General features: G+C 43.6%; 1 protein-coding gene across 1 annotated transcript in view; it reads right to left on the bottom strand.

Annotated features, from left to right (window-relative positions):
* RASGRF2 (Ras protein specific guanine nucleotide releasing factor 2) overlaps positions 1 to 22,171 on the bottom strand; it is a 133,968-nt gene that overhangs the window by 13,288 nt on the left and 98,509 nt on the right. Inside the window, exons 18-21 of the mRNA XM_054003484.1 lie at positions 20,846 to 20,952; positions 11,269 to 11,381; positions 1,326 to 1,386; positions 732 to 835 (exon numbers count right to left, since the gene is read on the bottom strand). Of these exons, the coding sequence (XP_053859459.1) occupies positions 732 to 835; positions 1,326 to 1,386; positions 11,269 to 11,381; positions 20,846 to 20,952 (385 nt within the window). The remainder of the gene's footprint in view (positions 1 to 731; positions 836 to 1,325; positions 1,387 to 11,268; positions 11,382 to 20,845; positions 20,953 to 22,171) is intronic.

The following is a 22,171-nucleotide window of genomic DNA, read 5'->3' on the forward strand; positions in this document are numbered from 1 at the left end:
GAGCAGCTTTCTGTCCCACTGCATTCCCAGAGGAGCAGCTTTCTGCCCCACTGCATTCCCAGAGGAGCAGCTTTCTGCCCCACTGCATTCCCAGAGGAGCAGCTTTCTGCCCCACTGCATTCCCAGAGGAGCAGCTTTCTGCCCCACTGCATTCCCAGAGGAGCAGCTTTCTGCCCCACTGCATTCCCAGAGGGAGCCCAGGCCCATCTCCACCAGCCCTGGAGCTCCAGAGGAAAACTCCAGCCTTGTCCAGGATCCTGCTCCAGCAGAAGCACAGCTGGCACTGCAGGTGGGCTGAGCCCCCATGGAATGGCACTGCTGCCACCACCCTGACCCACAGGCTGCCAGGGCCTGCTCTGACTCTGGCAGTGCTGTTTTTTGTTGTGTTGTACTATTGCATTTGTATTTTTAGTATTCCTAATTAAGAACTGTTGTTCCTATTCCCATATCTTTGCCCGGGAGCCCCTTAATTTCAAAATCACAACAATTTGGAGGGAGGGAGTTTACATTTTCCATTTCACAGGAGGCTCCTGCCTTCCTTAGCAGACACCTGGCGTTTTACACCCAGACAGTCTATTAAATAAAGAATTCATTCTCTAATAGACCGAACCAGCCATTATTAAAGAACTTGTGAACAAGAGTGGGTTTTGGGGTGCTCCTGCCTGCTGCCAGAGGCCTGGGCAAAGGGCAGGGAGTTACCCAAACCCCACAGCCATGTGTAGCACGCTCACTCATAGGGGATGCTGCGGAACACGACGTGGTCCAGCAGGGTGATCTGCTCCGCCAGCTCCATGGCCGACAGCGTCTCGAAGCACTCGGGCTTGGGGCAGTCTGGCTGCAAAGCAAGGACAACTCTGAGGGTTCTCTCCGTGTGCCACAGGGCACGAGCAGCTGCCTGGGAGCCCTCAATGGGGCTGTCATTAACTTTGGGATCAGGAGAAATGAGGATTAACAACAATCGCAGACAACACAAACGCCCAGCTGGAAATTCATAAAACAGGCACACACCACACACCAGCTCAGGAGTATGAACATGGCTTAATTAAACTCTGCATATTCTGCATTTATAATTTCATATATATTAATATCTTCCCCTTTTTTTAAATCTTGATATTTTTATCCAAATACTAAAGTTTTGACATGTTCATTTTTGTTAGGGGCTCCAAAATCTTACAATCTCTAAACTGAAATGGACATTCCTGGTATAAAAAACAGTATATCTATCCAGAAGTACTTTACAAGTTGCAGTTGTGTTACATTTTATTGATTCAAACACACAACATTTCTCTAGGAGTATTTATGTTTAACTCTCAAGATGAACTTACCATCTGAATGATATCCTCTATTTTCAAATGGTTATCATCTTGATCATCCTGAGAAAGAGTCCTGAAAAATAAAGTAGAAGAACATCTTATATAAATATAATTGTCCATGGTTATGACAAAATGTTATCGTAGATCAGCAAAATGGTTTAATTAAAATAAATCCTAAATTTGAAATTGAGGAGGTAAAGGAAAAAAAAAAAAATCTGTAGCCTAAAAAGTCATGTCTTGCTTTCAGTAAAAATATATAAATTGTTACAGCATCAGAGGCATATAAGATGAAATATTTCCATGGAGGTTTAAGATCTCTCAGCTAATGAATCCTGGAAATTGTCCTGTTCAGTGTCCCACACTGAGCTCAGCGTGTGGAAATGGACAGCAAACTGCAGCCTTTCCTTGTAGCGAGGACATGATTTCTTTTCAGTAAAGTGTTATTGAATGTTTCCAATTCTGCTACAGAAAACCTGTGATTATTATGGTTATTTCAGAGTAAAGGGTCAAAAATTAACTCGGCAAAAGTAAGTATTGATCAAACATTAACCCTGATGTAGCATATTGGCACATAATTACAGGATCTTACCCCTTCATGTGGGAATTACAGACACAAAGAAACCGTGACAACATTGGATTTATGTAATACAGCAGTGAGGAGATTTAGGGAGAAGGAACATAGGTCAGAATGTAAAAGGCTGTCAGAAAGGACACAACAAGGTGCCCAGAAGTCACCTTGCTGGTTCCCCTCAGGGTGGGTCTGTTGAACCTCAGGGTGCAGGTGAAGTACAGGGGGGCCCTGAGCTGAATTCCCCAGCACAGCTCACGTGACCATCCCAAAGCTCTGCTGGATGTCAGAGTCCAGTTCATCCCTCTGGCTGCCCTGGCTGTCTCCACACCCTGACAGGGGGCTCAGAGACCTTGGCACGAAGTCAGAAATACCCATGGCTTCGATTTTAGCCCGTGGAAAAACCTGCCAAATCTGTATGAGGAATTACAAGCCAAGAGGGTTTGAGCAGTGTGATATTTTAATTAACACAGGGTGAAAAAGTAGAATTTTGGGGTTTTTAGAATGTGATTCATGGGTACAAGATGAAGGGATTTGGGCATGTCCTGGCCTTCTTCTCCTTCTCCTTGCCCTCCATGTCTTCGTGTGATGGTGACACTTTTCTGTTGGTTTAAGGCAGAGATTCACTGTCTAACATGGGTGGTGGGCATTGGCACAGATCTGTAAACATCCCACACGTAATTTTGAGTTTATCATGTGGGAGCAGCCCGAGGCAGAGGCAGACTGCCATGGCTTCTGTACCAGGCAGAGCTCGGCAGGTCAGAGAGAGAATGTTACAGACAAGGAGAAATAAACAACCTTGAGAACCTCACACACTCCTGACCTCTTCTTCAGCTGCTGGGCTGGGGAACAGGGACTTTTACTATTTCAGGGTCATTCCAAGCAAGCAGACCCTGACAACCTTCTATTTTTTCCCATAAGGGTTGGAAACACCTTGTGCCTGCAGGGCAAGGCGAGTTTACCTCTCTGTGAGAACCCTAAGCTTCTTGCCCGGATAATAAGGAGTGCAGCCTCAGTCCCTGTAAATAGCCTGCCAATCTGTCCTGCAGAGCAGCTTATTTTGTGCTGCTCCTCATGCCTGGGGGCCTGCAGGAAGGTGTTGTGCATCCTGTGGCAAGAGCCTCTGGCAATGACAACCACACAGGCCCTGTCCCCCTGCCCCAGGAATTCTCATCAGTCTTGTAAAATCCATCATCCAAGTTACTTCAATATCACTTTATGTTGTGTTATGTTTATGTTCTGTCAGGATCTCACCTTTGATACAAAAATTGTTGTATTTGCTTAATATGAAATAAAGTATGAAACGTGGGATTCTGAAAAGACTGAAAATAGTCAACTTTTCACCAGCTTTGCCTCCTGACACTGTCTACCATGACATCTCATGTTTTATGTAGACTTTCAATCTGTCATTCTAAAGAGATGCTTTTTTCCTACCACAGTGGTCTCATGAAAAAAACCCAAAATCAACTCTACTTTTATGCCTAAATATTCTGCAATGAAATCTGCAGAGGACAACAGATCTGTAGACTGGATAATGCATCAACAACAGCTTCCACTTCAGTCTGTGCTGTTGTCAGCCTTGGGACACCCAGTTTCAACAGAGGACTGGGGTTGCTCACTTGGCTGCCCAGCCCTGCTTGGACAGCTCCCACTGCACTCCCTGGAGAGCTTCTGGAGCTGGGAAGAACCAGATCCTTGTGGAAAGAGTCACAGGAGACAGCAAAGGCACAGAGGGGCTCTCCTGAGCAGGGTCACTGCTGAGGACTGAAAAGGGTGATACTCCTCCAGTATCTTCAGAAATGAAGGAAGAAAATACAAAAGAAATACCTTTCTAGTTCTTAGAATCACCAGTTAAGATTCTCTCTCTCTCTCTCTCCCTTTCTCACTATTCTTCATGCCTGACCAGGCCAAATATTAAAATAATTTTCTACTTGAAAATATTAAGCATGTGTCTCATCCTTTCTTTGTGGTACATAAAGCATATAAAAACATTTAAAAGCTAGGGCAAGTTAGAGAGCCTGAAATGTGTTGTTTGGTGAGGTCATACAAGGCAGAAAAACTGTTCACCCATCACATTTTGACACCTGCATATCCCTCGATTTCATTTATGTTTAGTCTGAAGAAGAAGGAGAAGGAGAAGAAGGAGAAGGAGAAGGAGAAGGAGAAGGAGAAGGAGAAGGAGAAGGAGAAGGAGAAGGAGAAGAAGAATGAGGAGCTATTTCTGGAAGCAATCTGTTTTTCTCCAGACAGGATTATCTATCAAAGTTGTTCACTGCTGTTCAGTCTGAACTTGCACCTTGCTGCTTCAAAATCAGTTAAATTTTATCTAGATTTCCAGGGTTAGTAAATCAGGCTGATAAAATCTCAAGCAAAACGTACACTGGGAGGTTTGCCTAGCTTTCAGAACAAATACTGAATTAAAATAAGCATTTTTACCCTGAAGAGAAACCCTGTCAGTCCACACAACTGAAATCCCATCAAGCAAGAAATGCCAGCTGCTTTGTTTGATGACTCAGGGCATGAAGCAGCTCAGCATCTCCCATCAACATTTTCTTTGTCATTCATATTCTAAACAGAGCCTTTCCCAGAGCTGACCACGATGGATATTTGGGACACAAACCAACCTTTCCTGCTCCTCTGATCTCAGCTAACAGGGGAATGGATTTTCAAAGGATGTGCATGCATGCAGAGGCTGGGGCAGCTTGTAAAAAGACATTTTTACCCAATGTCCTTCAGGGAGACATAGAAAATAACTCAGAAAGCATGAACCTTTTTTCCATGAGTGTTTGAAATTTAATGTTTTACAAGAAATGCTTGTCCTAAGCCCATTCTGCACTTGTCAACCTTTCAGACTCAAGAGTAGACTACAAAAACTGAGATATGGGGAAGCCAGGGCCTACAGTGACAGCTGACAGGCAACCCAGAATTCTGATAGAATACATGTTTTAGACAAAATGCCTGCAGCAAGCACCTCTGCAGAACAACAAAAATTTACAGCACTCACTTAGCAAGTGGGTGAGTGACTATTTTTATGAAGGACACATCAACTGGATTAGTCCTTCTTCCCATTTCCAACCCATCCCAGAGAAACCTTTTGAATGAGAGTTTCATCAAATCTTCCAGTTACGACAGATCTGTGCTTGCTCATGAAAAGCATGCTGTCAGAAATCTTCAAACAAATTGGTCTCTAACAACAGTAAAAAAAGCCCTTCAGTTCCAGGTAATTTATATTTCCCCTCTAAGTGGTATTACATGACAGGTCTCAATTCAGAAGGATGACATCTCTGCAAGGTGCAGGGCATAGGCTGAGCAGCTTTTCTCTAAGCCAGACCTTGGAGCAGGAGCCAGGAGAGGAACACAAACCCTGGGGCCGCCTCTGCACATTCTGCAAGGGGACAGACCAAGACACAAGTCCCTGCCTGGGTTCTGCCAGGGACAGATGCCTAAATTCAGAGCATTTTGGTGAAGAGGATCTCCCCCGTGGCAGGGAGAGACTGTGCCAGGAGTGCTGCATTCCCTGCCTGCACGTTGCATTGTGGTTTGGTGCTCCAGGTAAACACAGTGTCCCACCTGAGAGGAATGAGGGATTTGTCTTTACAAACAAGCTGTGGGTCTGCTGGTAGGTAAAACCAGCACTGGGAGATAAATGAAACAATGGGAAGGATTCCAGTGATTGATGAATGGAAAAAAATACTCGCTTTTATACATAAACTTTAGGTTTGCTGATAAATGAAATTGGACATTGAAAGATGAAATAAACAATGGGGAAAAACCCAAAATTCCATAAGAATTAAAAATTGAAAGGGAGGGTTATACATTAGAGGGAAATCTTTGGTATCAGGCGTTCTGGGAAGTCTGTACTGTTATAAATGAATCAGTCAATTTCCTGAGCATGAATTCATTCTAAATCATATATTACATACCTCTCAAGTACCTCAGCCAATGAGGAAAGAGAGAAGGGAAATGTGGCTGGGAAATTGGGATAAAAAGGAGGCTGCATCCTCCAAAAACGAGAAAGATCCCAGGGGAATGCCCCATGGCCTCTCCCTTTATTTACCATACAAGCTGGTGAACAATTTCCTGTACCCAGTTTCAAATCAGCCAAGTTCCACTAGAATTTGCATCCAAAAATGCAGTAAAAGGACTCCTCTGTCTCCTTTTTGGACATAAACCTCTGGTGTTGGTGGGTTAATTTTCCTGACACACCACAGGCTCCTTGGCAATGCAAACCCTTCATAACGGCCCCTAGAGCCTATGGAAGGCTGAAGGAACTCAGGAAATAATTTTTCCCACTGCAGGCCCTCTCTCCACACTCAGAACAGTGACTGCAAGCTGACATGGCAGAGAATGCCCAGGGTGATGCAGGAGAGGGAGGGACCCTGCAGGACGTGGAGCCCCTCCAGGGAGGCTCAGTGGAGCCCTGGCCTGTCGGAGTCCAGCTCATCCCTGTGGCTGCCCTGGCTGGCTCCAGACCCTGGCAGGGGGCTCGGGGACCTTGGCACGAAGTCAAAAACACCTGTGGCTTCCATATTAGCCCATGGGAAAATCTGCCAACTCTGTGTGAGGAATTACAAGCCACAAGGGTTTGAGTAGTGTGGTAGTTGAATTAACACAGGGTGGAAAAGCAGAATTTTGGGGTTTTTAGAATGTAATTCAGGGGTACTAGATGGAGGGATCTGGGCATGTCCTGGCCTTCTTCTCCTTCTCCTTGCCCTCCATGTCCTGCTGTGATGGGGACACTTTTCTGTTGGTTTAAGGCAGAGATTCACTGTCTAACATGGGTGGTGGGCATTGGCACAGATCTGTAAACATCCCACACGTAATTTTGAGTTTATCATGTGGGAGCAGCCCGAGGCAGAGGCAGACTGCCATGGCTTCTGTACCAGGCAGAGCTCGGCAGGTCAGAGAATGTTACAGACAAGGAGAAATAAACAACCTTGAGAACTCAGCCTCACACATTCCTGACCTCTTCTTTGGCTGCCAGGCTGGGGAACAGGGACTTTTATGATTTTGGAGTCACTCCAAGCAAGCAGACCCCAACACTGGCCCAAAGCTGTGCACTTCTGGATCAGCAGGAGCTCAGCAGTGATCTCTGCAGACAACAAACAGCCGGAGCTCACCAGCCTAGGGCAGAGCAGGTTCAGTCCTGGCCTGACCTACTGAACCAGCCAGGGCACCACAGGGCACAGAACAAACCCCACGGCATCACCTCCTCCTCCTGCTGCTCCTGCACCACAGCAGCACTTCTGCTTTCAATGGGAATGGAGAAAAAGCTGTGTTCCTATTGTGATATATGTTATGGAATAACTCGTGGTTATGTAAAATATATATGTAATAAATGGTGCTTGTATGAAAAATCCTTGAAGTTTTAAACCACAAGCCGCAGGCGGGGAAAGGTTGGGAAACCATAGCTGGCAGCAAGCAGAAAGACCTCATTTACAAACGAAAAAGTGTGGCTCTGTGCAGAGATGGGCCCTTTCCTGCGCCATCCAGGAGACACCCAGCGATGAATATACGGGAGATATCTGTGATCGAGGTAGTCAGAGTCGTCAGGAGCATCGTCAGGAACACGCATCTCAATACCAGGTTCTTGTAACCCAGCATCAGCACTCATCACTTCCCAGAAACAGCTTTGTCCAGCTCAGCACAGAGAAAAGGAGACCCCACGAGTACGTGAAGCAAAGGGAAGAACAGGAGAACCTCTGCCCCAGGCGGAAAAAAACTGTATAAAAACTGACTGGACAGGGACAGCATCAGTGAACAGAGGGGATCCGATGTGGTAGAGGTCGGATCGGTGTTCACCCAGCGCCGATCCCGGGCTCGGCACTGCCCTTGTGATTGTGGCTATCTACGACCTAATCTCGGTCACAAAATAAAAATCTATTTTGTTAATTATTAATTCGGCTTGCTATATGTAATTATATAGGTATAATTAGGTATTATGACAGGTATAATTCGCGCCATTTTTTGCATGCTATATATATAATATTAAATAGCTGTTAGAATGTACCCTTTGGCATTAGAAGCCTCCCCCCTTCTCAGGCAAAACCAGGTGTGTGTTGAAACCCGATTTACAAGCAAAGGGATGTGGCTCGCCAGGAGATGGGCCTTATCTGAGGCGATATGGAGACACCCAGGCGCTGATCATGGCGTGAACGACCCGAGATGGGCATCAGGAACATCCCCCGGGCCGAGACATGTGAATACCGTGTTCCCAAAAATTTCATCAAGGGTTTCAACGACACCGGACTTCGAATTGTTCTACCTTGAGAAGGAAATCTCATCAACTTATGGGACTCTGAATGAAACAAAGAACTGAATGCCGAAATCCTGGCTTCAGGCAAAATTTTCCCTATAAAAGTCACTTTTACCAGGATGGTGGTGTGGAGCATAGAGTGAAACCTCTGCTGAGGCTGATCTCTGTGTCTCACACCCAGCGCCGATCCTGGGCTCGGCTCTGTCCTTTTCCTTGTGGCTGGCTAAGTTAGATCTCTATTGCTAAAATAAATTCTTTTTATTTATTATTTTTTTAATTCGGCTGGATCATTTTTTCATTTATAACAGGCTTGATAATTTTTACATATAATGCTCTGGCACTGGAAACCTGTCTGCCCTCGGGGCTCGAGCAGTTGTGGTCTCAGAGGGGACACAGGCAGGCCAATGCCACCTCTCCTGACTCTGTTCGTTGCTGACCCTTCAACAAAATCAGCTCCAGAATTGTACAAGGACGTTTGCAACCTGCCAGGAAGGCTAAACCCCCCCGTGAGAGAAGCTGTTCCCCCATTTCTGATTAATCTAATTAATCATATTCTGACTATAGCCAAGCTGAGCTGTCAAAGAGCAGCTGGTGAGTCCAGCACCACGCTGAGGAGCAGAGCCCTGGGTGCCCCAGGACTGAGTGCTCAGTCTCCTCCACAGGACAGCAGGTCCCTGCTCCCACCAGCAATTCCATCGGGGCTTTTTAAAGCTTATCAATATTTCTGTTTTTAAGAACGTGCAGTAAAGATTAAGCACTGTGGAAGAGCAAAGGAACGCGCGCTCCTGTGTCAGTACCACAGACAGTTACACACAAACAGCTGCTGATTGTGAAAAATGCATATTTTATGATTGGCTCCTCGCAAATATTAAATTGAATACTGTATGTATTACGGAGGGTTATTTTGTAATACTGTGCTGATCCTTTTTAAGTAGTGTGTTCAATATAGTTTTAGGTTACAACATAATGTTAAAATAGAAACTATGAGATATAAGATATTTTACTAGCTCAAGAAAGGGATGAGATAATCAAGAAACTCTTCACACAGAGATAACAGCAACAGGAAACCTGAAGAGTTACAGCCTCCTTATCAGAAAAGACAAACATCCTTCCACCTTCTCTCCTCTTTATGGAACCACCAGGATTAAGGGGAAGAAGTTGACAAAAAAAAGAAAAATTCTTAATTTGCAAGGGATTTATGCATCGTGTATGAGATATATGAATATGCAGCAGGCTGTTGCTTTTAAGGGTTGTTCCTTTGTTCACAAGGCATGTTTTTGGCAGCTCAGTGCCCAAAAACACCTGGACATCTGAAATTCACTGCTTTTTATTGTCTCCTAGTGTCCTAATCCTCACTGTCCAAATTTTTATTACTCTAATTCTATTACTATTTTTTATAACTATTTTATTACTAATAAACTTCTAAAATTTTAAAAAACAAGTGATTGGTGTTTTTCACATGGTTATTCCTTATATCCTGTAATTCCCTTTACTCAGTTGACTACATAGCCTTGCTGAGAGCCTGCGTCTCCAGCAGCAATTACAGTGCTTTGTTAAACTCTGGAAATCACTCTTAATTACCAGACATTTCCCAGAGGTGATCTCAACACCTCCCTCTTCCAGTGAAAGGGTGAGAAATTGCATTGAAATTTAATTCACATAGAAGTAGGATTGAAATAGTTCACATCAAGTTGCCCAGCACTCACATATGTTTAGCAGCACTGCCAGCCTTGAAAAGCAATAAAGGACTTTTTAGCCAAGGCTAAAAGAAAAGAACTCTTTTTCCATTTTCTTTCCTTTGGAAAAGAAACCAAAAAAACAACAAACAAACAAACAAACAAACAAAAATCCAACAAATAAACAACAAATAAAAGCAACAACAACAACAACAAAAACAACCAAAAAAACCCAAAAAGTTTCAGAGAATGGCCAAAAATTCAGTCTGAATTTTTGAAAAATTTGTAAAAATGGAAATATCTGATGAACTGTATTCACTGGTGTATCAGACAGTGTGCTCAGGTACTCAGCAATCAGTTCCAGGAGGGCAGAGAGGACAAGCAATAACAACCATTTCCTAGAACAGCAGCTAAAGGATGCAAATGGACACAAATCATCGTTTACACATAAATACAAAGGTTCATTTTTGGATGCAAATTCTAGTGGAACTTGTCTGATTTGAAACTGGGTACAGGAAATTGTTCACCAGCTTGTATGGTAAAGGCCTATAAATCCATTTCTCTCCCAGGAGAAGCCAACCCAGGCTTGTTTTAAAACTTTTCCTTAAAGAGGCTGAAAGTTTTAGGGTAATTTTACCCACTGTGAGAAGAACCTTTGCTTTCACACATGTTACAAAAACCCACATCATCCTCATCCTTCCTGCTCTTTTGACTTGCTGTCTCTTCCAAAGAAACATATAAAACAAACAATGCTTTTACTTGGAATAGCAGCACACACAGCATTATTAAAATGAGGATTATTTTTGTTTATGTAAGAAGAAAGGTGCTTTTAATAAGAACTTATCTGTGTTTCTTATCTTTTGTCCTCACAAGTGGTTTTCTTCAGCCCTTTTTTTTTTTTTTTTCATGTATCTGTTGGAAACCTGTCAAATGGTCTTAGAAAACTCAGACATACTCTGTTTATTGCACACTTATTGGTTTACCTGCAGAATACCTACATAAATGTTAATAAAGCACACCATAGATTTGTCTATGTTTTTCATTATGTTTTACTGAAATTACTCCTTAGTCTGTAGATGTTTGAATTTATTTATTTAATCATTGCATTTAATCATTGCTTTTTAATAATTGAATTTATTTATTTAATCATTGCGGGACAAGGGGCTTGAAACCAGTGGCTATAAAATATTCACATTTTTTAGACAGAGCTGTTTTCAGTCGTACTTGAGGGCTGAACTCACGGCTGCCAGCTGTTCTGCAGCAGAGCTTTCCTATAAAGGTATTTTTATGAATGAAACTTAAAGCAGGCTCTGCTTTATGGCTCATAAAACACTTAGTAATCCTTCAAAATTAAATACTCTGGCGGGGGGAACCCAACCCTGTGAACTCCATGATACACAGTCAATCTCACTCTGTGCTGCAGTTAACATGTGAAATAATTAGAAATGCATTTACCTCAGTATGTTTGCAGTAGCCTTCCTTTCTTGTGGCAGAAGGTCAGGGTCTCTCAAAACTTCCTCCAGCAAATTTAACACATTCATTTTCAGCTCGTTGTTCAGCTCAAAATCCTGAAAAGGAAAAAAAAAAAAGTTTTACTACCTTTAGTCTTAACAGTATTGAACAAACGACTGAGAAATTATACTTTAATGGGTTTGCCTTTTCTTTTTCAATTGGGTTTGAATTTTTTTTTTTATTCCTACTACATTTGAAAATATTTAGAGAAAGCTGTGGTACAAAAGTAAACTGGCCACACAAGCAGGATCTCCCAAAGGCTGGGATTTCTCTCCTTTTGCCTTTTGTGTGGAGATGGGATGGTCAGGGAACCTTCCTTTTCTGAATTACCACCTTCATCTGGCCAAGACCCACAAGATCCCCTCTCCTCCTCTATTTAACTGCAGTTACAGCACCATTGCCAACAGGGCAGGACCCTTCCTCTCACTGCTTCCTTGAGGTTCTCTGTTCATCTGCCTCCCCTCTGGTGTTTCTTATCTCATACCCACCCCGTTGGAAAGGTCTGCTTTTTGTGGAAAGGTCTGCTTTTTGTGGAGCGGTCAAAACTAATAAATTCACTAAATAATCTGTCCCTGCACTGAAGAGCTTCAGCATTTTAATTACCTCTGGGGCAGACTGATACCTGGCACAGGACTGAGATTCAGGGACAGGCAGCAACCACTTGTCTGAGCTCTTAAATCTGATAAGATCACTTATCTGAATTTGGAGAAATCAGACAGTATTGGGCATTCTACAGACACAGAATTGTCGCTACTGGACACGAAATGAGCGCACAGAAGTTTGGTAAGTTCAAGGAGAAAAAGAGAAAGTTTTATTCAAACATCTGGTATTTATAGAATTCCAAAGGTGACTGTGGATTGGAGGATGGAATTGCCACCTCTCCAACCACACTGGTCCAAAGATCAATCAATCATTTCTCTCCACCCACAGAGAAATATGTAAACTATTCTATTTATACATGAGATGGTGTGGGAACTCTGACTCTCAAATATGTAAACATTATCAGAAGGCTGAAGAAGTTTTATGAGAACTTTAAAACTTTCAAAAGAACTAGAAAAGAAAACTTAACACTCTTAAAAATCAGGGCAACACAGAATGTACAAGCTTTGAGGTGGGAAGTTACAGGCAACTCTTGGGGTAGACTCCAAAAATTCTTGTATTCAGCTGTGAGCTAGCATTTTGATAGGAAAGCAAACCCAAAGCCTTCAGCTGCCTGGTGCATCACAGATCTTCCCTGATAACCCACAGCTGCTCGCAAGCAGGACCACGTGTGTGCAGAGCTCCCTCTCATTTCCATGGCAACAGGAGGCACCAAGTCACTGAAAACGGGGAAGATTTGGCACCTTGGCACAAGAGCTTGGTGTTTCATTCCCAAAGAACCCCCCACAGCCCCTCCTGTGGTGAGGGGCTCTGGAGATGTTGGCCTCTGGGGGTAGCAGAGCCAGCTCAGGTGAGCCCAGCTCAGGTGAGCCCAGCTCAGGTGAGCACCAGAGCACTCCCACAGCCACCAAGGCAGGACTGATGCTTTATCAAGGCTGGCCTAAAGCAGAGGCTGGGCAGAGCTAGAGAATAAAGCAGGGATTTATTCAAAGGATCTCCCCCATGGATCCACCTCGGGCAGCACCAGAGCCCAGCCAGGGCTGCACCCAAGAGGAACCAAAATGGTCCCAAAATGCACGAGCGCTCCCGGGGGCTCTCACTGGGATCAGCTCTGCTCCATTTGCACCTTGCAGTTCATTGTCCCATTCCAGCTTTAGCCCATGCACTCCCATCCTGCTTGTTTTTCTCTCTCCAGCCCACGCTGTTTGTGCTCCTGGGCCTGAGCTTTGGATCATTTGTCCTTGGTGCCCAGCTGGAGAAGGAATTGTTTTGTCTCCCTGCTCTGTGCAGAGAGCTCACCATCCCCTGATATGAAGCTCAGACCCACACACCAAAGCAGCTCAGAGTGTGAAAAATAGAAAAGCTAAACCCTGATGCATTAGGTGGAGCCTCATTTGGAAATGGGAGGGAACAGTTCAGAGCAGGAGGGGGATGAGTGCTCGTCACAGGACGTGCCACATCCACCCTCACAGCATTTTTGAGAAGGGGTTGTTGTTCCAATGTCAGCACTCAGATATCACCTGCCCTGGGCATTTCCCTCTTGTGACAGCACCTCCTCTTCACTCCTCCAGAGTCTCCTCACCTGGGCCTCAGCTAATTCATACTCTGGAACTGATTAATATCCGTGTCTTATATTTTCTGGGGATGTTTACCCATATTTGAGGGTGTTGGAGAACAGGAAGCTGCAGCATTGAGCTTAGGATGGGGCATCAAGCATTCAGCTCAAAGCCAAGTGAAAATTATTTCTGGGCGCTGCACTCTGCTTGTTTTCTAAAGCACATTTTGCATAGCCACGCTCTGAAATGCCTCCCTTAGGAGCTGTTTTAGCCTGTTTGCAAGGAAAGACAAGAGAGCCTTTCCATACATTTGGGGTATGGAAATGGGACTAATTAGAGAAAACACGAGGAATGTAACTAAACTACATGACAGTACTGAGCACTCCGGTGATTTCGAAAAGAAAATAATTTGAAACATAAAACTATCAAAACTTAGTTAAAGGAGAAACCTTGAGTCTGCACAAGCCTAAGCAACCAGTGCAATTAATGAGTTTGTGCTGTGCCTCAGTGGGCTGACGCTGTGTGAAAGAGGATGGCATCTCCACAAGCTGTGCTACAAAAACATCCCAAATGGGCAGAACAGGTGTCCAGCAGGTGACACATCCCCCAGCCCCATTCAGCACTGCTGGGTAAAATCCTCAGGCAGATCACATCGTCGTGGCCAGGATTTTATCTCCAAGCACGGCTTTCAAACCACAACTGGTTGATTCTTTTCATGATGAGATATTTTCTGTCAAGATGTCTTGTTTTATTGAAAACTCACCTATGACCAAAAAAGCCTAGAATTTTAAAAGTTCTTTCACTTGCAAATAGGATGGGAGAGCCTCACATATAATTATCAGATTCAGGCAAACCAAAGCATTTCCAGTTTTTGCATGATTACATGCTAATTCTTATAATAATGAGAATCAATAATTTGGCCATTAACATTAAAACTTGTTTTACTGAGTAATCTCCATAAGATAATTGTGCTGGAATTGCTGGGGAAACTCAAATTTATGGTTTTCTTTTTTTAAAGCAATGTCATTGGTTCCTCATAGTGTGATGAGGAAAAAGAAAACTGTGAAAAAAGGTGGGAATCAGAAGAAAAATGAAGAACTCATCTCTTTTTCTAATCTCTTTTTCTCATTATATAAGTGGTACTGAGATTCCAGTGTGATGAGCCATATATATTAAAAAAATAATAGGGAAAATACTGCATTTAAACATGTACATGCACTTAACTTCTGTGGAGAAAGGCTGAAAGGTTTGTATCATAAGAATGATACAAACACCAAAACACTTAGCAACCAATTTTAATATAATTTAAAAATAGCTAAATAACTCTAAATAAATGCAGATTATCTCTAGCTGTATTATGGGTGTCACACATGAATATTTATCTGTTTATACTATAGGACACTTAGGTCCACAGGTGGCCTTAGATATATGTGTATCACAGCTCTCTAAATAATTTCAGACCACTTTTTGACTTCTGGTTCTAATTTACATTTCCGAGAAGGAATACAGTTGGTCAGACAGGAATCCTTCAATTTCCCAGCACATTTCAATCTGACAGTGATTCAGTTCTCCATGAGTGGGTCACGTACCTCTAATATATTTTAGAGTCTCCAGTAGCCTAAAGATATTACTCAGATTTGGAATCACTGGCCAGAAGAAAAGAAAGTGCAGCAGAGGCAGCAGAAAGCAAGGAAAAAAACCTTCACCATGCTAAGGTGCATTTTTAAACTAAAAACAGTAGATTTACTGTCAGTGGTTTATACACAGGATATATTTTCAAGATTTGACATGAGTTCAGTGAAACCGCAGAAGCTTTTTGTCTCCTCTTTCTGTAAATGTTCCTCAGTGAGAGGAAACATTCTGCATCTAAAAGATGTGGGGAACACTGAATAATCCAGACAGGTAAAATCGAGCTAAAATATGATTTATGGTTGAGTAGGCCAGTGAGAATAACTACAAAAGAACAGGAGGGAGGGAAGAAAGAGGCAGGAGGGGAGAGAGATCTACTGGAAGACTTTTGGCAAGGAATTTGGAATATTTATAAATAGATGGGGATTGCCTTACAATTTTACTGCATCTGCCCTCAGGCCAAAAAGAAAGCAGGTAATTATCCCAATGGCAGCAGATGAGTGAGTCTTAATCTTGTGCACAGCACATCAAACACTATCAGAGCTCAGTGAAGTCACTCCACTGCTGCAGTCCTCCACTACAGTATTTCCTTTTGAAGCATAAAATCACACTTCACCTACCACACACAATTGTGTTGAGCAAAATCTGTGCAAATTCACACGCAACAAAACGTTGGCACAGATAAATGGAATTGTAACTGCCTTTCAGGAAAATTCATCCCTGAGCTTGAAATAAGTCTGGCTTACTTCAAGAAATAAGCTGTTTCAAGGCAGCTGGGGGTCAATTTGCAATGTAGTCAAAATACAGTGTATCTTGCTGATACAAGTGTGCTGTATCACACACTTGAAGTGTGGCTGAAGTGTAGTTTGTTAATATTTCTACAATTATCTTAGTATAAACTCACCAAATAACTTATTCATTACTTCATACCATTTAATATGAGCTAAGTGGGGCTCATATACTGGATTTTCTATCTATTTTTTTACTCCAACGAAGTGAAAAGAAATGGAATTGGCCAACTTACGTGAGCTAACTCTATTTTTAACTAACTGAAACAATCTTTTCTTAGCCGGCCCTCTGCCTCCAGGTGTTGTCCCCAGTCCCCAGGTGCTGTCAGTAACTCCCAGTGGCAATGCTCCTGCTGGGAGCTCACCAGAGCTCTGTGGGGATGGCCAAGAGCAGGAGCTGCACTGGATAATGTCACAGCTGGGGCTGGGCAGGCACACATCATGACCTGTATTCTCAAATACGAGCCATGGTCATCCCCCCAGGACTTCTGGTCATTCAGTAAGTGTCCTGGATTGTAAGATAAATGTGTGTTCTATCCCCATCTGTCAGAGGTGGGGCAGTTCTCTGCTGTTCATCGGGCAGTTTTTTCTTTATTTCTTCCACCACCAATCCTCCCTCCAGGAGATACCTTCTGTTAATGGGCTATTGATTATTAATTATCCTCTGTTCAGGCCCAGTGAGTGTCCCTGCATGGCTGAGAAAATTCCATCATCCCATGGGGAGATGCTCTGCCCAGGGGGAGGAGCCAAGCATTCCTACCTGGATACAATCTGAGTTTTTGGGACACCACAGCAGCCTTTGCCCACTGCATTCCCAGAGGAGCAGCTTTCTGCCCCACTGCGTTCCCAGAGGAGCAGCTTTCTGCCCCACTGCATTCCCAGAGGGAGCCCAGGCCCATCTCCACCAGCCCTGGAGCTCCAGAGGAAAACTCCAGCCTTGTCCAGGATCCTGCTCCAGCAGAAGCACAGCTGGCACTGCAGGAGGGCTGAGCCCCCATGGAATGGGACTGCTGCCACCACCCTGACCCACAGGCTGCCAGGGCCTGCTCTGACTCTGCCAGTGGGTTTTTTTTGTTGTTTGTACTATTACATTTGTATTTTTAGTTTTCCTAATTAAGAACTGTTATTCCTATTCCCATATCTTTGCCTGAGAGCCCCTTAATTTCAAAATTACAATAATTCGGAGGGAGGGGGTTTGCATTTTCCATTTCAAGGGGGGCTCCTGCCTTCCTTAGCAGACACCTGGTGTTTTACACCCAGAGAATAACTCACGGACACTGTCTGGCAGCCAGGGGGCTGTGAGAGAGCTGCTCCAGCTGAGATCTGCAGAGAGGGCAGTGGGAAGAAGCCCTCAGCTGCCACTCAGAGCTGGGGAGTCTGGAATGTGGAGATGTGGAAGCTTCATCCGTGGACAAGCCCCACTTCAATCTGCTTGCCACAGGAGCAGAAGGAGCTTCACTTTGCAACACAAGTGTTTAGATAAGAAGCAAGGAAGCATTGCAGAATAAAACAAGGCTGCAAGACCTCACTTGGATAACTCATACTGGGACTTTCTGCCCCTGTCCCCCTTTTGCCTTCCTATTTTTCCACCTCTGCAGGAGCCAGTGGGAGTTTTATCCTCGTGAGCCCCAGCAAGGCTCCTGCTCCCAGTGATCCTCGGCCTCATCACTTGTGTGTTCATTGTTTACAACAGTGGAATCCTGCTCTGCTCCTCTCAGTCACATTTCAAAACCAAAATGTAAACACGAGCACTCTGCTGTTATTTAGGGCAAAAAGAAAGATTTGCTGGCTTGCAGGCGTCTGAATGGGGGAAAAAAAAATTAAAAAAAAAAAAAAAAAAAAAAAAAAAAAGAGGAGGGGTATGGAATAAAAAGAACAGAAATGTAAACAAAACAATCTGGAATACCTAAAGGTACCTTTCATACTGAGCTGGTTTTGGCTGATGAGCAGCACAGGTTTGGCTCTTGCTCAGGGTGGTAAAAACAGGGAAGTGTGTCTCACCTCACCTGGAGATGGCTTGTTCCCAAACTTTTATCTGTGCTTTGACAGCTCCTCAGGACATTCATTAGCTCCTTGTGCCCTCCACAAAGGGCTGGAGATCTGGCACTGCCATGTGTACATTTACTTGAAATTTAAGTGAGGCTTCTACAGTGTGTGACCCAAGTTTTAAGAGCAATTAATTCTTTTTAAAGAATTGCTTAGCATGGTTTCAAGACAACAAAACCACTTTATGAAAGCCCATCCTCACTGAATAGGCTGATTCATTAATTTTAATTATTCTGTTTTCTGCTCGCAGACAATTCTACATTAAATGCTGTCCATGCTTAGATAAATTAAAAAAAAAAAAAAAAAATAGAGCATTGCTAAACCATCCCCAAGTGTGGTTTTGACACAGCTGCTCGGCAGTGGAAGCTAATTGATTCCACAGCCCAGCACAGACCTTCCAAACGCCAGCCAAGGATTTTCTAGAGCAAAGTGAGCAAACACAAGGCCCTGAACCATTTCTTTGGATAACTCCTGCATCCCTGGTTCATACCCTAACCCTGACCCATGTTCTTACACGCAGGAGAGCAGCAGGCTGAGCCAGCCAAAGGGCTCCAGAGGGAGGCAGGGAGGGTAGGGAATAGTGAAGTGGGATGATGCATGCCAGAGCCCTGGAGCAGATGGCTGTGTGTGAGTCCTGCACCAGTGCACAAGGCATCAGGACGACAGTTTAGGCTCTTGGAGAGTCGGAGAGCACCAAGACAGAGCTGGCTGTGCTGCAGAATTGTTCAGGAGCTGCAGCACTACAGCGGGTCTGCAGCACCATCTCACAGCCGACAGAGAAATAAGGACACACTTTACACAGCCATTGGCTCTGGCTCTCTTTGCAGCCAGCGATGAGGAAATGGCATTTTGCCAAAATGAGAGAGGGTGTGTGGTTGGTCACCTTTAGTCGTGGTGTGGGGCTGTTGATGACCACAAAGATCTCAGGACACTGCAAGGAGAGCAGTCTCTGCACAGAGAGGAACTGCCCATTTGGTGCTGGGAGTTTTTGCAGCAAAACCAAATTCAAAGCCAGGTAGAGGAAAAATAATATCAAAATTGCATGTTTGTCTTTGCAAACATCCACTTATTTTCACTTATTTTCACTTATTTTCACTTATTTTCACTTATTTTCACTTATTTTCATTTATTTTCACTTATTCTGTAAGCTGGGTTTTTTTTTTCTTTGTTTGGAGTTTTTTAAGAATAAAATCTGCCCTTTCTTTTGAGAATCAAACCTGCCCTTGGCTGCTCATGAAGATGAAGGATATCTCAACCAAGGTTGCTGAGAACAATGCAAAAACCTTAAAACGTAAAAAAAGTTTTTGGCAGGTCTATTGTTCTTACAGATTTTCAATGCTTATATTGTTTTGTCACTTTGGAAATTGAATAAGGATTTCCTCACCAGACACCGGTGGCTCAGGATCTGCAGTTTCTGTTGTTACTGTAAAATAAGCTTGGAGCTACTGCTCTCCCAGGACTCTATATCTTTACTGCCAACATTTCACATTGTTTGGCCAGACAGTAATTCTTCACCAGTCCTCCTTAAAGTAGTCCTGTCCCATATTTCTTGGCAGCAGCTAGTCAGTCATTTCTGGTTTCCTCAGGCCTGTCCTTTCTCTCTCTCTAGTCTCACAAGTAAACAACACAAAGATCTGATTATATGCTCTGCTGCTGTAGCATTTCTTACTTTCCATGCCAAAGCCCTTGCATTTTAAATTATTTGCTATTTTGGAAGAGCAACAGACTAGGAGAGCTAAAGAATTAAAATCTGACACCTTTGCAGTGGAAAAAATAAATGGCAGTGAGAGACCAGGGAGTGCAGGTAACAGCTTCCACTTTGAAAATCCACAATGAACTATTACTCATTATCTTTGTGCTCTTCATATTTTTATTGGTATTTTTACAATACCAATTGTAAACATGATGCAAAAGCAACTGCAAAAGAATTCAGTGAAGCTACTTGCAGACACTGCCTAATGTAGATAAAAGTTTCCACATTTCCACAATCACATAAATTTTAATTAGCAGAGAGGATCAACTCAAGTCGTAGAAGATATTTAATATGAACTGGAACACAATAAGCACCTAGAGTAACACAAAACTGTAATAATAGTCTGCTGCCACTTCTATTACAGCTCAATATTTGCTTGATTCTGACTTTAATTTAACAGGGAGTCAAAACTTGGTTTACATAGGCTGCTCCCAGTAACTTGAAATGATTAATCACTCCTGTGATACCAAGATAGATTTTAGTATTCTCTTCTGGGCTGTTCAGCTTTCCAAACAAACCAGTTTTCCCGCTTACATCTCTTACTGAGTTAATTCTCTAGCAAACTTAGCCTCTACAAAAATTATAGCCTTTACATGGGAAAAAGGGAATTGATTTCACATAAGAGAGTTTGACATTGCTGCAGTTAGCTTTTGAGAGTAAGTATCCTTTATTAGCAGCCTGAAGTGACAAAGCAGTCTGTAAGTGCCATGAAACACAAGGTGTACAAAAATCCCTTCCTTCCTTCCTTCCCTTCCTTCCCTTCCTTCCCTTCCTTCCCTTCCTCCCTTCCCTCCTCCCTTCCCTCCCAAATTTTCAATTCTCCTCTCCATCCATGTCAGATTCTCCCAGCACCTTTCCCACCTGGAAAATACCCCTAAAGGATATTTTATCTCTGATTCTGCACCAACCACTCGTGTTTCTTGCCCTCCCTCCCCTGCCAACACCATTTTGCCATCACGAGCCAGACCCACGCTCCCGCCGGGCCATGTATGGACGTGATTTCCCGTGCACAATTCGCCACAAATAAACGAATGAATAAACTTCTGCAGGAAAACACGAGTTGTTTAACACAGGCAGAGCAGCTGGGCGGGGGCTGCCCGTGGCACGAACAGTGTGGGATACTGGCCCCTGTGAGTTTGAGGGGGTACCTGTGAGTGTTTGGAGACCCAGTGGCGCAGGACGTTGAGGACGCGGTTGGTGGCCGCCCTGCGGATGATGAACTCCTTGTCGCACGTGCGCTCCGAGTTGTTGAACCCTGCAGAGAAACAAACCCACACTGGAGTCAAGGGGATGGGGAGAATTTAAAACAAACAAAAATTAAAATACAGTTGTGTTGGAGTCCAGGACATCATCTCTGGCTGCCCTGGCTGTCTCCAGACCCTGGCAGGGGGTTCAGAGACCTTGGCACGAAGTCAAAAACACCTGTGGCTTCCATTTTAGCCTGTGGAAAAAACTGTCAATTTTGTATGAGGAATTACAAGCCACAAGGGTTTGAGTAGTGTGATAGGGGAATTAACACAGGGTGGAAAAGTAGAATTTTGGGATTTTTAGAATGTAATTCAGGGGTACAAGATGGAGGAATCTGGGCATGTCCTGGCCTTCTTTCCTTTCTCCTTGCCCTCCATGTCCTGCTGTGATGGGGACACTTTTCTGTTGGTTTAAGGCAGAGATTCACTGTCTAACATGGGTGGTGGGCATTGGCACAGATCTGTAAACATCCCACACGTAATTTTGAGTTTATCATGTGGGAGCAGCCCGAGGCAGAGGCAGACTGCCATGGCTTCTGTACCAGGCAGAGCTCGGCAGGTCAGAAAGAGAATGTTACAGACAAGGAGAAATAAACAACCTTGAGAACGCAATCCGAAGCATTCCAGACTCCTCCTTTGGCAAAAACTTTTACAATCTTGGGGTCATTCCAATGCAAAGCAGACCCCAACACAATAGAGGTGACCTGGGTAAACTGCAGGCTTATAGGATATTTCTGTGCAATAAAAGGAAAGGTGCCTGACAGATGGTGAAATGTGAATGTCTAGACCAAAGAAATTCTGCAGCATCAGTACAACACAGCCTTGTCCATCACAACACAGACACCTTGTGGGGTCAGCATTCAGCTTTAGAAAGGTGAAGAATAATTGCCTGTGCAATTAAATTTCAAGGTTTCCCTTCAGCGTGGAAGAAATAAAATAAAGTGTATCAAGAAATAAAGTGAATGAAAAACCCCTGAAAACAAACAATGATTTTTTTTTTCCAGTATGGAAGACTTTTACAGCAAGGAAAAGGACCAGACCAAAGCTAGGCCTGTAATCAAACAGATTTGAAAAGTCAGTATGATTTAGAAAAGGGAAAGAGGTAAATTTCAGAACTAGTAAAGAACAAGGGGAGGAGAACAGTTTAAACACAGAGGAGAAAAAGGTCAGTGCAAGAAATCTCCCTTCTCAAGAGCAGTATTGTACAGGCTTTACCAATCAACACTT

The sequence above is a fragment of the Vidua macroura genome, chromosome Z (genome assembly GCF_024509145.1).
Source record: "Vidua macroura isolate BioBank_ID:100142 chromosome Z, ASM2450914v1, whole genome shotgun sequence".
Taxonomy (NCBI): Eukaryota; Metazoa; Chordata; class Aves; order Passeriformes; family Viduidae; genus Vidua; species Vidua macroura.